General features: G+C 34.4%; 1 protein-coding gene across 1 annotated transcript in view; it reads right to left on the reverse strand.

Moving 5' to 3' along the window:
• LOC150079949 (RNA polymerase-associated protein CTR9 homolog) overlaps nucleotides 1-17795 on the reverse strand; it is a 243782-nt gene that overhangs the window by 24431 nt on the left and 201556 nt on the right. Inside the window, exons 19-20 of the mRNA XM_090383623.1 lie at nucleotides 15290-15441; nucleotides 1596-1733 (exon numbers count right to left, since the gene is read on the reverse strand). Of these exons, the coding sequence (XP_090239749.1) occupies nucleotides 1596-1733; nucleotides 15290-15441 (290 nt within the window). The remainder of the gene's footprint in view (nucleotides 1-1595; nucleotides 1734-15289; nucleotides 15442-17795) is intronic.

Consider the following 17795-nt stretch of genomic DNA (forward strand, 5'->3'; position numbering starts at 1 on the left):
TAAAGTTCACAAAAAAATTTAATTTTATTGAAAAATACACCAATATGTTAAAATACAGCCAACAGGATTGTTTACCAGTATAATTTGCTTTTAAACACTAGTTTACCTAATATTTTACTGTCTGCAAACTTTTGTTTGGAATGTCTATTAGAAATCAAACTGATTATGACTTCTTTAAAGAGAATATTGTAGTAGACCTTGTTCATCTTCAGATATGTCGAGTCCAAGTTTTTTTTATAGCAATGGAACTGTTGTTAACATTTGGCTGTAAGAGCATTTCCAAACCTGCACTAGAAGGAAATCTGAATTTTTTTTTTTTTTTTTTCTTTTTCGCACCTGGTTAGTTGAATATTCTCTGATACTAATCATTACTATGAGGAATTATTAAAATGCCAAATATGACTTGGGATAACCTTTCATATTTCATGCTTTCTTCTGCATTTGACAAGACCAAGGACTACTGTACATGAATTCTTTCTTCTTTTATAATAGCGCCTAGGAATTCTGTCAAATTCTTACACTAAATTTGACAGAACTTGTTTTCAATATACGTACTTTACTTTCAATGATAGCGAGAAGTACTGGAAATTATTATTAATTTTATTTTTTATGAAATCAATTTGTTTCAATTTTTCAAAAAACTTGTTCTCTGAATAGTATTACTGGATGAAAAAATTCATTCTCCAAAATATTTTAATTAAAGTTAAATAATGTTTAACCTAACAATTCTGATACTCAGTTGGACAACTTAATATCTATGAAGCCTTCAGGTAGCAGATTTCTGACTGCTTTTAGGAAACATGCCTTGGTCCTAGGAATTTGCAACAGAAAGTTACTGGCCACTAAACTAAGTTCACAATTCATTAAATTTATTCATAAAGCCACAGTTTTTGCTAGGAGTTTATTAAATATTTGAAGTTATAATCAATAGTTGCAATAGGCGTGTGTGTGTCTGTTACAATATGTATACAAAACAGGTTGATATTCAACATGCATTATCTCGGCACTTGTCAATTATTGCTCTTTTGTAATTGTGACTGACAAGGAAATTAGCCATTACTAATTGAGAGGAGGAGGATGCAGTGTTTTTATCTGTATTTCCAATAGATTATCAGATATTCAAGTTAGGAGTTGAAAAATGCAAAATTTATTTTTTGAAAATTAAATTTTTAATTATATTAGTTTTTGATAAATTAATTTCTTTAATGAATCTTAATCCTTTCTAGTTGAGAGAAGGAATCTTTCTTGGGTTTCTTGGTTTCATTATTTGGATTGCACTGGAAATGGAATGTCTGGAGAATAAAGTATGTGTTTTTTAATGGCAAACTGAACAATAGTAAGGCTGTATTCATTAATAAATTAAGAAAAAATTCGCATAATTTTTTTTTCAGATTCTGATTTTAACACAGCTTTACAAATTTTGCAAAACAAAAGATAGAGAAAACTACTGTTTTTTACAAAAAGATGGAGAAACTTTATGGTACCAATTCTGGTAAGACAAGGAGATAGAGAAGGTGCCAGATTGAACTAAAAAGCCTGATTCCCCAACATAAATCCAGAGAGTTGGCAGTTATATTAATACAACTGAAAATTACCTTCCTCTCCTTTTTTCTTTGTCACTGTCTGAATCCTCACTTGATGAAATGGTGGCTTTCGACACTACCCGGCTTCGCTGTTTAGCAGTCAAGCCATCATCTTTCATAGTTATTTTCTTAGCTTTCTTTTGCAGTTTCCTATAAAATGAGAAAATTTAACTTATATTATGAATTTATAATATGTATAATTAATAATATTTATAATATCAAAATATTTCCGACTACTACAAGCAGCCAGAACATTAAATTATTTATATAACTATAATTATTACTATGATAATGATTTACGAAAAAAACAACCGTTTATTCTCTAGTTAAAGCAATTTTATTATCCAGATATACATATTTATTCTTCTTCTTTTTTTTTTTTTGTATCCAAGAGAGAAAAATTATACTTATCTGTTTGAAACAACAACAACAAAAAAAAAAAAAACATTCTGTGTAAGTGTAAATTGTGTATTGTTCATTAATTATTCTTTATTCATGTCATAGATGTAGGATAGATGTGCGGAAATTTGCCTTTAGCCAGCGGGTGGTTGGTGGGTGGAACAGACTTCCATCCCTTGTCGTGGAAGTTGATAGTCTAAATAAGTTTAAGGCTCAGCTGGACAGGTATTTCGAACGAACAGAGGGGTGAAGTGGAAGTGGTTATTTTTATTTATTTATGTTACTTTTTTTTTTTTTTTTTTTTGGCTGATGCTGCATAAGCTTGCTTTCTTGCATCAAATGCCTCTACTAATGCTAATGCTAATGCTAATGCATACAAGTATTTGTATATTGTTTATTTGTGTGCCATCCAAACTTTGGCCACAGATCCTTTTTGATTTCTAGCTTTACCAAGAGAACATCCCTCCCACCCCGGCCAAATTGAAATATCATTTTGTTTTTATTTGCTCAATAACAAAATACTGTGACTGACAAACAACAATATTTCTAAAGCACCTTCAAAAATTTGCCTATCCATATTTAAACATATGCAAATTTTAAAAAGAAAAAGAAAAAAAAAATTAAAAATCTTTGTCTGTACATAGTCTGCTCAATACATAATTGCTCACAGAATTCCTAGAGATAAAAAAACCTCATCATCTTACCTCTCAAAATTAGCGTGATGGCTGAGTTTATATCTTTTTTTTGCTATGTAACTCATTTGTGCCATACATGAGCAGAAAATCCTTTTTTTTTTTTTTTTTTGACCCTCATGGACTTGTCTGTGGATGCCCTTGGAGAGTGCAGATCACAGTTTACATGCTACCAATCTAATCATTAATTAAATTTACCTCAGCTTTTGAGTTACTGCCTCACATCTAATTTATAACTACTCTTTCTTAATTTAAACTTACCTCCTAATTTGTATCACCTGAAAGAAAGAAGGATATTTCTAAGTGTTTAGTTTTTCAGTGCTCTTAAAAACCAGGGGTGCTCATAAGGTTACTGAAGTTTGTAACAGCCATTCTTCCAGCAACAGCAGCTAATGACATTTAGAATGTCTAAAATAATGATGAGGCTAATCGATTAGTAAGTCAAGTGCAACAAAAGTTTATCTTCATAGGCTTCATACTTATATTTCTGAAACTTACAGAGAAAACAATGTTAGTATATTAGTATTAGTAGTGGCAAATGATGCAAGAAAAAAAAAAGTTTATAAAGCATCGGCAAAAATTTCTTGTACAATTCACCCATCCATATCTTCCAAGAATTTGTCTAGTACTTCCTTGAATTTATTCAAACCACTCACTTACATAACAAAAGATGGAAGTTTGTTCCAACAATCAACACCTGCTGGCTATTGAAGGCAAACCTCTGCACATCTATCCTGTAACTATCCTTCCTCAACTTCAATTTATGCCCCCTTGTAAACAGTCTCAGCAAGAGGAAGAACGCCTCTAAATGGGAAGCATTCAAGGAAGCTACGAGACTTTTGTTCCAACTAAGAAATACTATTCTAGGTTTAGGCCCAAATGGATGTCAGATGAACTGAACTAATGAGACTTGTGGCAGAGAAGAAAAATGCATGGGATGCAAATAAATTATCAGGTGACATAGAAGCTCATGGTAGATATAAACCTGTCTATAATGAAGTCACAAAGGAAGTTACGCAAGCAAAGGCAGAGTATGAGAAATCTTTGGCAAAGGATGCAAAGAAAAACAGCAAAGATTTCTTTACTTATATAAACTATAAAAGGAAGGGGATGAATCAAATTGGTACAATTGATATCAATGGTTTGGCTGTAGATGTTCATTCTCAGATAGGTGCCAAACAAAATGAGTATTTTGCATCTACATTCACACGAGGAGTTATTCAAGGAGGAGAGCGCCAGACATTTATCAATCACTAACAGGGAGTTAAATGATTTTGAATAACTAAGAGTAAAGTGGAGAAGAAATTGTTGAAGTTAAACATAAGAAAGGCACCAGGGGTAGATGGAATCTATCCAGTTATATTAAAGGTGGCGGCAAAGGAAGTAAGTAAACCCTTAGCCATAATTATGAGAACACCCTTGGAGTGGAGATGTGCAAATGTATCTCCGATTCACAAAGGGCGACACGGGCAATTAGAGACCTGTTAATTTGACTTCTGTTCAGGGAAAATAATGGAGTCACTGGTTAAAGAAGCATTGCAGGCTCATCTAGACAAGACTGCAGTAATAATTCAGACACGGCATGGGTTTGTTAAGGGGAAGTCTTGTCTGACCAATTTGATTGGATACTATGACATGGTCACAAAGGAGCTGGATGCAAAAAATAATTTTGATATCATATACTTGGATTTCAGGAAGGCTTTTGATACTGTTGCACATGGAAGAATCTACAAATTGGAGCAGTATGGCATTACGGGCAAGTTGCTACAATGGATAAAGGAGGATAGTTGAGTGCGAGAAGACAAAGTGGTAATCAATGGATACAGCTCTTCGTAGACTAATGTTATCAGTGGTGTCCCCCAAGGTTTTGTGTTGGGCCCATTACTGTTTTGTATATTTATCAATGATATTGACGAAGGTATATCAAGCTTAGTGTCAAAGTTCACAGATGATATAAAGGTTGGGATGGTAGTTAATAACAGTAATGACAGTATTCTGCTGCAACAGGATCTAGAAGAGTTGGGCAGATGGGCTGAGAAGTGGCAACTGAAGTTTAACATTGACAAATGCAAAGTACTGCACATGGGCAGCAGTAACCCCAGAGAAGTGTACCAACTGGAACAGGTTGGATTCAACCTGTCAACCTCATTCATTCACCACTACTCAGGGTAGTGGTGAATGAAAGAGACCTGGAGTTAATTGGGTAGTCAGATATGAAGTTTTCTGAGCAGTGTAGATAGGCTGCCAGAGGAGGTCATAGGGTGCTGTCAGTGATATACTGAAATTTTGCAAGCAGGGATAAGGAAGTGATTATTCCTTTGTATAAGGCAATGGTCAGGCCACACCTTGAGTACTGTGTACAGGTCTGGAAGCCTCATTTTAGGAAGGATGTAGAGTTACTGGAATGAGTACAGAGAAGGGCAACAAGTCTGGTGAAAGGAACAAATGGGTGCTCTTATGAAGAAAGGCCTAAGTTCTGCAAATTGCAGCTTTTGGAGACTAGGCACCTGCGAGGTGATCTTATTGAGGTGTATAAGGCCTTGAATGGATTTAGCAGACTCAATGCTGATAGGATTCTTCCTCTTGCTCAGATTACAAATCCAAGGGGGGGCACAAACTGAAATTGAGGAAAGACAATTGTTGAATAGATATGCGGAAATTTGCCTATAGCCAGCGGGTAATTGATTGCTGAAACAAACTTTCATCTGTCATTGTGGAATTTGATAGCTTAAATAAATTTAAGACAGAACTAAACAAACGTTTGGAATGAATGATGTGTGAAATGAGAAGGGTTTTTTTTGTCTGGCTGAGGCTGTATAATCTTGCTTTCTTGTATTGTATGCCTGTACTAATGCTAATACCATCAACATTTAGCTTAATCAATCCACTGAAGGCCTTAAACACCTCAAACAGATCTTCATGCAGTGCCTTACCTTCAGACATGGCAATTTGCAGAATTGAAGTCTTTCTTGGTAAGAGCACCCTTTTATTCCCTTCACCAATCTCATTGCCCTTTCTGTACTCATTCCAGCAGCTTTACATCCTTCCTAATATGAAGCTTCTAGACCTGTATACAGTACTCAAGATTTGGCCTGACTAATGCCTTACGCAATGGGATAATCTCCTTATCCCTGCTAACAAAAGTTTCTGTATATTACTTTTAAAATCCGATGAGCTATACTGGCAGCCTCTCTGCACTGCTCAGAGAACTTTATATCTGACTGCATAATTACCTCAGGTTCTTTTCATTTTCCACTATTTAAGCATAGCACCAAACAGCTGGTACGTTAATCTGGGATTACTGCTACCCATATTTAGTACTTTGCATTTTGTCAACATTAAACTTAAATTTTAATTTCTCAGCCCATCTGCTTAATTTTTCCAGGTCTTGTTTCAGTAGCATACTGTTATTACTGTCATTAAGCACCCTTCCAACCTTTGTATCACCTACCAACTTAGACATTGAGTCTGATATACAGCAATACAAAAGTTGATTCAGGGGCAAAAGTTGATGATGTTGTAAAGCATTATCAACAACATTTTTAACAACATTGACCTGTACTTAACAAGTACAGGTCAACGTTGCAAAAAAGTCGTGATTTAGGGTTAAATTTGAAAGTGTCTGCAATTCTGCCCAGACATGATAGGAGGGAGTACATGGTAAGAGCCTTATCAATCAATTTGGCCTTGCAGGAAATGTGCAAGGCTCAAGGGGTAATATTTTTTTCAGCCTGGTCTGTGCTTGTTAACAGGAGAGACTGCTTCTACAGGGATGGGATACACTTAAATAGAAAGGGTGCAAGAATATTTGCTGATGCTATCGAGGCAGTGTTTTAGGTGGGTCGGAAAACTGCTAGCTTGTGGGGGGGGATTCACAGACTAAAAGGTTAAAAGTAGCTGCAGGCAGAAGTGGAGGTGATTCTTGCACTACTTCTATTAGAATAAGCAGCGTAGAGCGAGGAGTGTTGGGGGTTTCAGGGACTGATGGCAGTCACTGTGAAACAGGTGAGTATATGGGATGTGTTAGGGTAACTAATAATAAGAATAGGTACATGAATACTTGCATGTATACCAATGCTAGAAGGATAATAAATAAATTTGATGAATTTGAAGTGTTGGTCAAGAATCAAAGGCGGATATTGTTGGGACAGCAGAGACGTGGTGTCACACAGATATAGGGAATGCAGAACTGGAATTTGGGGAGTACAATGTGTACAGAAAGGATAGACAGGATAGGGAGGAGGTGTTATGCTGTTAATTAAGAAAAACATAAAATCAAAAGAAGTGCATCCATTTCATATAGATGAACAGTGACTGTTGAGTCAGTTTGGTGTGACATAAGCACTATGAAAGCAAAAATAAGAGTAGGAGTGTGTTATAGGCCTAATGACTCGAATGAGCACAATGAACAACTGTACAAAGAAATAGAGTGGGCTAGTAAATCAGAATGTTTTATAATGGGGAATTTTAACTTCCCAGATATAGACTGGAACTTATGGGTTGGTCACTCGCACACTAGTAAGACTTTTGTGGATTTATTGGATGATTGTTTTCTACAGCAGCATGTTCGAGAGGCAACCAGAGAGGATAATACTCTTGATCTGGTTATCAGCAGTGATCATTCGTGTATTAAGAATTTGCAGATAAAGGAACCATTAGGTGGCAGTGATCACAGTGTACTGATATTAGATTTACTTAAAGATATAATTACCATCAGGGGTTGTTGTTGTTATTTGGTTTTTAGGAGCATTAGCAACTAAGGCCATATTGCCCCGGGGATAAGCGGTGGTCATTCCCTGACCTTTCCGCATCTGCTGTATTTGGTGGTCACGGGCTTGAACCCATCAGGGGTAAAGGAAGGGGTTTTTGCTTCCGTAAAGGTGACTATAGTGGTCTCAGACAGTTTTTAAATTCTGTACAGTGGGACCAACTGATGATGTTACCAACAGCAAATTCTAAGTGGGAAGCATTCAAGGAATTGATAGCGAATACTAAACGTTTCACACCTATTAAGAAATATTGTTCAAGGTTTAGGCCTAAATGGTTGTCAAATGAACTAATGAGACTCGTGGCAGAGAAGAAAAATGCATGGGATGCATATAAATTATCAGGCGACACAGAAGTCTATGATATATATAAGCAAGTCTGTAATCAAGTCACAAAGGAGGTTAGGCAGGCAAAGGCAGATTACGAGAAATCTTTGTCCAGTTCTTCCTTGAATTTATTTAAGCTATCAACTTCCACGACAGATGGAAGTTTGTTCCAACAATCAACCACTCTCTGGCTAAAGATAAACTTCCACACAACATCTTTCTACAATTATTCACGACATTATTCTATAACCATCTTTCCTCGATTTGAATTTATGCCACCTCAGGTGTCGAATCTGAACAAGAGGAAGAATTCCATCAGTACTGAGCATGCTCAAACCATTCAAGGCCTTATACATCTCAATCAGATCACCTCGCAGGTGCCTAGTCTCTAGACACTGCAATTTGCAGAACTTAAGCCTATCTTTGTAACAGTAACCCTTTGTTCCACTCACTAATCTCGTTTCCCTTGTCTGTACTCGTTATAGTAGCTCAACATCTTTCCTAAAATGAGGCTTGCAGACCTTTATGCAATACACAAGGTGGTCTGACCATTGCTTTATACAAGGGGGATAATCACCTCCTTATCCCTGCAAGCAAAATTCCTATATATCATTGACAAGACCATCCTTTGGAATTCAGCAACCCAGCTCCTCTAGCACTATGGTGAGCAATCATTGTGTGATGTTCCATATTCTTGTCGATTTCCTAACCAATCCTTTCTTGAAAAAAAATATATATTTCATTACTACATAGCTACCTTTTGTAAAATTATTGGTTTTAGTAAATATAGCTTTTTTAAACCTAAATAATAATTAATATTTAATATATTTTTATAAACATCAGATTATCCATTCTTGTTATCATTCAATCTGCTGCTTATTATTCATTTGGAGATATGTGAATTCAGTGACTAAAGGAATTCTTAAGTCTCTTACAGAGGAAGCAGCTACAATGCTGCAGTTGTGTAAATGGGGGAATATGTAGTCCCCTATTCTTGCCATCTTCAGCTAACAATCGGATATGTTATTATTACTATCTGTCTGTTCAAATACCATATAATGAACATAGAGTGATGCAATTTATTTTGATAACAGAATATGCTTTGAATTTGGTTAGTTTCCTGGTTAAAGGATTTGTTAATTACCTTCACCTGACATGGATTAACTCAGTAATGAATAAAATAATCCAAAATTTTTTTTACACATTTTGGGTATGATCAATCTTTACACAGCCTATACAATGAATTAAGTGATTTGTTTCTGTTTCAATTTATCAAGGGTATCAGAGTGAACAGCATATCATTTTCATTTCAAAAGATGATTTAATGCTGCATAATTAACCAATTTTGTGCTATATGTCAAAAGTTAAATGAAAGAAAGACAAGGGAAAGATATCCTGACAATGGGAAAAAAATAACCTAATGGGTAAAGATATTCAATAACCTTGGCTATCATGTCATATAAACAAGCAGCTGGCAGAGTATGATTTCTGTCAAAAACTAAGAGCAATTTGTTCTAAAGCCCTCCCCCACTCTCATTGATTAGATTGAGGTTTACTTTTCACTCCTAGATATTTATGTTTACTTCTCAATTATGTGAAAATGGCATTGAAAACATTTAATTTAAAGATTTGATATGTACTAAAGCTCCACAACATTAGTTGCTTACCTTAAACAACTCCAACTCAGTGAAAAGAAGCTTTCTCAAATAATGTGGTGTGGTCACTAAAGGAAATTTGTCTCAGTATACCTACACCTGCTGTTTCACTAAGCAGAGTGACTTTTAATGAGTAATAACTAAAATTACAAATAAGGTTTCACAATAATTTATCACATTTTAATCAATAAATTTTATTGATTAAATTAATAAAAAAATTTATCAATAATTTTTATCTTTATCACATCCCTCAGAAGAGATGTGATAAAGATAAAGGCATCCTTCTCAGGGATGTGGATGTAGCATGTGGGCCAAATCTGGCTGTAAAAAGGATAGTGATGCAGTTTGTAGAAGCACAAGATCTCCCTTGTCTAATTTGCTACAAACCTCTTCAGTTTCCTTAAACTGAAGTTGTAAATTGTAATTTTAAACACAGGAAGGAATTTATCTTTGTTAGTTTTTTCACTTACAATCAGGAAAGTTAGTACTCAATAAAAGCAAGTAAGGCTCCTGGAATTGATGACACATACCCAATAATTTTGAGGTAGGCAGCAAGAGGTGTATTGAACCATTGAGGTTAATTATGAGGGCATCTTTGGATTGGAGAAATGAAAATGTATCACCAATACATAAAGGCAGTTCTAAGACCAAAGCTATTAACTACAGATTGGTTAGTCTGACTTCAGTGGTAGGGAAAATCTTCAGGGCAATGATTAAGAGTGTAATCCGGGGACATTTAGAAAGAAATGCAATTCTGAAGGCCACACAAGATTTTGTTAAGGTAAAAATCATGTTTAACTAAACTAGTAAGCTATTTTGACAGTTACTCATAAACTGGATGTAGGGTACAATTAGACACAGTTTATTTGGATTTTAGAAAGCAACTGACTTAGTTCCTCATGAGAGGTTACAGTATAAGTCAGAATGTGTGGGGGTTTACTAGAAAGATTCTATGATGGATTGCAGGGCGGCTGCAGGGCAGAAGGTAGAGGGTTGTGATCAAAGGATATTCTGCAGATCACAGTAATGTCAGAAGAGGACCCTCAAGAATCAGTTCTTGGATCACTGTTGTTTCTGATTTTCATAGACGACACTGACGAAGGGATAAAAGATGTGATGCCAAAATTTGCAAACAACATACAGATTGAGGGAGTCATTAATGATTGATGGCAAGCAGTGCTCCTTCAGGATGACTTGAAAAAGCTTCAAGAATGGTTAGAAAAGTGGCAGTTATGCCTTAATGCAGCAAAATGCATGGTTTTACACTTGGGGAAATAGCAACTCCAAAATAAATTTATACACTTGGTGGAGTTTAATTAAAAACAGTAAGGGAAGAAAGGGATCTGGGAGTTATGATATGCACAGATATGAAGTTTTCTGAGTAGTATAAACAGGCAGCCAGGAAAGCCCACGGTGTCCTTTTGATGATTTGTTGAATATTATCCTGAAGATATAGGGAGGTCATAATCCCACTGTATAAGGCAACTGTAAGACTGCATTTGGAATACAGGCAACCCACGTATAACATGGTACTTCTAGAACACGGTTTCACTCTAACACGATTGATAAATTGCGGCAATCCTTGCACAACACTGTTTTTCTCTAACACGGTTAAAGAATTGTGGTAAATCTCGCATAACAGGGTATTTTTGAGTTTTAGTGTGGGGGAACCCTGCTATTATGTTGGATGTAATTTTTCAACATTTCCACTCTTTGAATCCCCGCTGTTGACTCGCTATTCAAAAAAAATATATATATATACATTGAGAAATCCCTGTATTTTATTTTGTTGGGAAATCGCTGTGTTATGTTCTGTGCTATTGAACTTGTGGAAAAATCTAGATTTCAAAGTTTTATTACTATTGCATACCAGCATACCAGGCCATCCAAAAAATTTAAGTCATCCAAACGTTGAAGTTTTGTTCCTACCACTAAAGTTGTACTAGGTTAATACAACTTCTTTTATTCAGCCATTAGATCAAGGCATTATATCAACACCTTTAAAACTCAATGGATTTTGGAAAAAATTGATTCTGAATCTATTGAAGTAATGGAGGCATGGAAACATTTCTCAATTGTGGACTGTATCAGAATCATAGCTTTATCGCTGAAAGAAGTAAAACCGTCAACGTTAAATGTGTGTGTAAAAATGTATGGCCAGAGTCAGTGCAAAGTGATTTGCAATGCTTCTGTGGCTATATTCAAAAAAGGAAATTTAGAAAGGCACTTCATCGCACTCCATGGTAAATATCAAGTGAATTTTCCACCTAATAGTAACCTTAGAAAAAATAAATTAAAAGAACTTAAATGCAGATTATTCGCACATTTCTTCATGACACATAATTTACAATCTAAAGCAGTAACTGTAGCATCATTTAAAGTGAGTCATCTTCTTGCAAAAAAATGCAAACCATTTTCTGATGGTCAAGTCATCAAAGACGTATTTTTAGAAATAACAGATTCTCTTTATGAAAATTTTAAGAACAAAAATGAAATTAAAAGTGCTCTTCAAGATCTGCAATTATCTTGAAATACTGTGATGTGACGCATCAAAAAAATAAGTAAAAATGTGAGTGAACAAGTGCATGCTCATATTGCTAATCGTGTGTCCTTTTCTTTACAACTGGATGAATCTACAGACATCAGTGATATAGCTCAATTGCTCATTATTTGTATGGTTTTCGATGATTCTGCCACTAGAGAAGAACTGCTGGGTATGGTTTCGTTAAAAGAAAGAATTAGAGGTCTTGATATATTTAACACATTCAAAATTTCATTGAAAATATTAAATTACCACTACTTAAGCTCATATCAATAACAAGATGGAGCTAAAGCAATGACGGGGCATCTTAACAGAATAATCACATCATGCCAAAAGGATGATGAATTCCCAGATTTTTTGAGTTACCATGGTATCATCCACCAACAAGTGTTAGCCAGCAAAAGATTAAATACTAAAAGTGTTATGGATATAGCTTTCAAAATTGTGAATTCTATCAGAGGACAATCCTTCAGAGGAGACTTTTCAAAATGCAATGCAATGAACATGAACCAGATCTGATATTACACACAGATGTGAGGTGCTGAGTCGGAGTACGTTTCTACAGAGATTTCAAAATTTGCTGAATGAAATTAAAAAATTTGTTGATCAAAGGGGAGATGATTATCGCCAGCTACAAGATACGGAGTGGTTGTGTGATCTGACTTTTTTGGCAGATTTTACCAGTAAATTAAGTGATTTTAATTTGGAATTACAAGGAAAAAATAAAAATGTGGGTGATATGATTAGTATTAGTTCTGCATATAAATATCAATTTTTGTCAATGGCTAAGGATCTCAAAGAAAATAAGATCATTTGCAAAAAATATCCTGTTTTTGAATTTAATAGTGAGGATTATGTTTCTGAAATCGAGAAACTTGTGGATGATTTTGAAACCAGATTCAGTAATTTTAAAACAATTGAAGGCATTGTTCAATATATTTCTTATCCATTTAATGTCGACTTAGATACGAAACAATTGCAGAAAAAAACTACTGAGATTTTTCATATAGAGAAAATATTACTTGAAAATGAAATTATTACATTGTGAAATGATATCTTCCTAAAAGTCAGGTCATCAGAAAAAGACTTTTGGAAATATGTTTGCCGAGAAAAGTACCCAAATGTAAAAAAATGCAGTGAACTTTTAAATTCTTGTTTTGGTTCTACATATCTGTATGAATCAACCTTTTTGTATTTGAAACAAATAAAGGCGAAGAATCACTCTACTCTTACGGACTTGCATACAGAAGATTCTTTACGATTGGCCTTATCACAGCATATCCCCGATTTTGAAAGCTTGGCAGATGACATGAAGACACAAAACTTCACATAAATTAAAAATTTAAATACGTATAAATTTAAAATAAGAATTCTGAGTCGTATTTAATTTTAAAATTTATAAATAACATTTTTCAATATGTGTTGATTAACTTTTTTAACCACGGCAATGAAATTCTTGAGATGGTAGATCGCATCACAAATTAAGTTGGCCCCCCCTTGCTCTAGATCAAGGTATATCGTTCCAATATTTATATGCTTTTACAACTGTTTAAATAATACTGAATGTTTGTGGAAAAATGGATGGTAACTATAGTGAAGAAACATTTATAGGCTTATGGTATATTTTAAACCCTAAATTAAACTGAATTACAATTACAAAAATTAATTGCATTATGGGATCCCCTTCCAGGATAAATTTCAACCCAGAGTGTACATTATTAAATACTTCCATAACATCCATCATTGATTGTGTTTCTACACAATCAATGATGGATATTATACACGGGGTGCTGTCAAGTCTGTTGTCCATTATACACAGTGTTGTCAAGATTTCTGCCATAAAGGTATAACAGACCCACAATCAATAATGGATATTATGGAAGTATTTAATAATGTACACTCCACGTTGAAATTTACCTTGGAAGAGGAATCCCATAATGGCATTAATTTTTTTACTTGAAACTCCCATTTCACCACCAGGCCAGCCTAACTGCTCAATCAGTTTTCCCACTGGATGGGAAAAAAAAAAAAATAACAATAAAAAATAAACCCTCACTACTCTATGCTCAGTGCCTTGTACTGGAATGACACTTCACCTAAGAGATCAAGGCAGATCACTAGCTCCTGATTACCAAACTCAACTTACCTCAAAAGCAAAAGACTACTGCATGACAAAATACTTTGGCATCTGTAGGATGCTTGATCCAATATTTATGAGTTGTTGTTGTTATTTGCTTTTTAGGAGCATTAGCAACTAAGGCCATATTGCTCCGGTGCGGTGGTCATTCCCTGACCTTTCCGCATGTTCCGTATTTGGTGGTGACGGGCTCGAACCCCGGTCTAATCAAGAAGCGTATGCTACGCACTGCTGCTCCTTCCCACCTGGCTACGGAAGCGCCTAATATTTATGAGAGAGAGAGAGAGAGAGAGAGAGAGAGAGAGAGAGAGAGAGAGAGATTCGTTCTTGGCAAAAACAATACTAGACCTAATCTCAAGTCCAAATTTTTGGAATACAGGCTCGTGGAGAATTCCTCTCCTAGTTGAAACCTACCCTGATAATACTAATTTAAAATATTCAAGATCTCTCAAAGAGATTCCTTCTGACCCAAATGTCATTTGGGTCAGAAGGAATCAGGACACCCATCCAAGCCACGGATTGTAAACTCATAAGGTTTGCAATGAACAAAAATAGCACCACAAGATTCTCACAGTGGCACCTCTATAAGACCTCTGAACAGCCAGGAAGGTGTACATAACTTCTTGAAGTGGATTCTTCTTCATATAGTAGGATGAGACTGTCATTGTTATTGTTTGTTAATCTTGTTATTGTTTTTTTCTCTCCATTATATTTTTGTATAGATTATTATTCTCATTTTTTTCCAATTTTAAACTAATTTCTACTGTTTTTTATTTGTTAAACTTTGTTAAACAGATAATTTATATCAATTAAGATATTTATTTTTTAAATACAGAAAACCTTTTTTTTGTCTTGGCTGACATGAGAATAAACAGTATTTTTTTTTAGTTTATTTATTTAACTCTCATAATTTATAATGTGCAATAAGTTATTGTAGGAATTATAAGAAATGGTTCAGATGGGCACCACTTACTCCTGAATAAATGCACTTTCCTGAATTTGATGTCTGTAATACCAAAACTTGAATTCAAAAATAAGTACATATGGTATAATGGGGGTTGCTACCATCAATCCCCATTATACCATAATTTGGAACTTTCTCTAAAAAGCAGAAAAATAAAATGTGAATAACCATAAAACCTAAGGAGGAATTTATTTATTTTCAATATGAATAAAAAAAAAACATACTTCTTCTTCCTTCGTTTTTCACCACCGTCATCACCACCTTCACCACCTTCCGAGCCACTAGCAACCTTCCTTCGTTTCTTTTTCTTTGGTTCTTCATTTTCATCAGGACCACTACTGTTGTCATTAACAAAATCATCTTGAAATTTTTTATTCTAGAATTATATAAAAAAATATATAAGTTGCTAATAATTACATAAACAAAGGAAAATCAACAGATAGTATCCTATTATGTAAGGAAATAATTCTGTTAAATTTTTAAAATTATTATTACTGCAAAAAGCAAAAATATCTGATATTTTAATAGCATACTGCTTTCTTTTTCTATATATGGTAGTGATATAGCTACTATCAGGGATTTATAAGTTTTAGACAGTGTTATCAATATAGTAGTTTTATTTTATTTTATTATTTTTTTTTGTTTAAGGTAATTAACTTCTATACAAAACAGTGGGTTCCTTGTATAAAAATATCATGCATAATTTTAAAACAAAATATGAAAGCTCGCATTTGTTGTATGCATGTTCTTCAGGTGAACTAATATTAAAGAAATTAAAAATTATTAATATAGAAATCTAGGATAACCAGAACAATAAGACACTTTCCTGAATTTGATGTCTGTGCTACCAAAACAATACAAAACAAGCTGAATTTATTTTCACATCTTTAACAATTCTTCTAAACCCTAGTTAGTTTTTACAACAGAATTTCAACTAACTACTGGTTCCAGTGACTGCCACTCATTTCAACCTCACTCTATGATTTCTCACTTTTTGATTTCTCACTTCTTAATTACTCACTCTATGATTTCAGCTACTTTAAAGGTGGTATCTGTGCATAGCTCCAATCATACATGCCTTATCAGAGACTTCCTAATGTGGAACTCTTCTTTTCTGGTTCTTTAATCCTCTTCTTTGCCCCTCCATAATTTTTAAAGTTACTGCTGCTTTTTATTGATGCTAATTAAGACTACTACTTGAAAGTTTAAAACAATGATATCCAAGTCACATTCCTGAGTCAATGTGGTGAATTTCAGGTAAAGGCTGATTCTTTCTCAGCAGTCAAATTCACATCTGCCAAAATGATTATTGTCAGTGGTTCCCAAACTACTGAGATCTATGGACCCCTTCAAAAATCAAAACGTTTACGGACCCCTTCAGAAATTAAAAAAAAAGTTTGTGTGCCCTTATATATACAGCAGACTCTCAATTTACTGGGACAGTTCAAGACTCCAAATTAAAAAAAAAAAAAAAAAAAAAAAAAAAATCAAACAGAAATCATAAAATTCAAGTAATAAGTATAAACAGATGTTTTGCAAGTCATAAATAAGCAACAAGAAGGGGCATTATAAGTTATCATTGAGAGATAATGTACTTATTATCTTGCAACTCCCGCTGTCTTCATAAAAAAAAAAAAAAAAAAAAAAAAAGAAAAGAAGTGTTTAGTTTGTTTTAGTGTGTTGCATCGATTCTTGTGTTCCGTTCCACCGCAAAATGACAAATTTTGTTTTGTTATTTATGTCAGGGATGTTGGAATTTTTTTGTTTAGAAACTGCAAAAATGATGGGTAAATGCAAAAGAATCGAGCTTTCAGTTAAACAAAAACTTGAAATTATTCAAAAGTTTGAAAACGGTGCATCCGTTAAATCTTTAATGAACCATTATAATGTTGGTGACCAAACCATAAGTGACATTATAAAAAATAAAGGGAAGCTTTTTTTTTTTTTTTTTTTTTTTTTTTGATTTGGTAGTTGTTGGCGCATCGGCTTCTGTGGCCATATTGCACCTCCCAAGGTTTTTGCAGTACTTTGATCCAAGCCCGAGGCGGGAATCGAACCCGCGACCTTTGGGTTGCCGGGCAGGTACTTTACCCACTCGGCTAGCCCGGTCGGCTAAAGGGAAGCTATTAGATTTAAAATGGACATCATTAAAAATAAAGGGAAGCATCGTATTGGACATGCGAGTAGTGTGTGGTAAGTTTTTTCTTTTTTTATCTATTGCCACATTTTTTTATGTAGTAGGTTGCTGAACATTTTTCGATACAGCAAGTCCCTGACTTACGTATTTTTTTTTTTTTTTTTAGGATTGTAAAATTTAAAACAAACAAAAAAATAATAATACGCAATCAATAACAACGATCACGGCACGCACAAATTGCACAAGTGATATATTGAGTAACAATCAAAAAATAGGAAAGAAGAAAAGATTCTTAAAATTTATTTGTTTTTTTTTATAGGGCTGAAGATTTCAGTGAAGGGGACATATATTTCACCATAATAACGTAAAAACCCACAGAATTCCAGCTATTGGTATTATCACAAATGCAATAAGATCGAATTTATTACCCATTTATAATTAGATGCACTAACAGAAAAGCCTAATAAACCGGAAAGTGCAAATTGTTTTTATTGTTTTATGGTAGTGACCTTCAGAAATGTGCTTTAGTAAAATGTGAGCTCACGTGGGGTGATAAATAGTGAGTTTTTGCCTTAACCCTGTGAAGTTCTTTA

The sequence above is a fragment of the Mastigoproctus giganteus genome, chromosome 10 (genome assembly GCF_048544385.1).
Source record: "Mastigoproctus giganteus isolate SK-2022 chromosome 10, ASM4854438v1, whole genome shotgun sequence".
Taxonomy (NCBI): Eukaryota; Metazoa; Arthropoda; class Arachnida; order Uropygi; family Thelyphonidae; genus Mastigoproctus; species Mastigoproctus giganteus.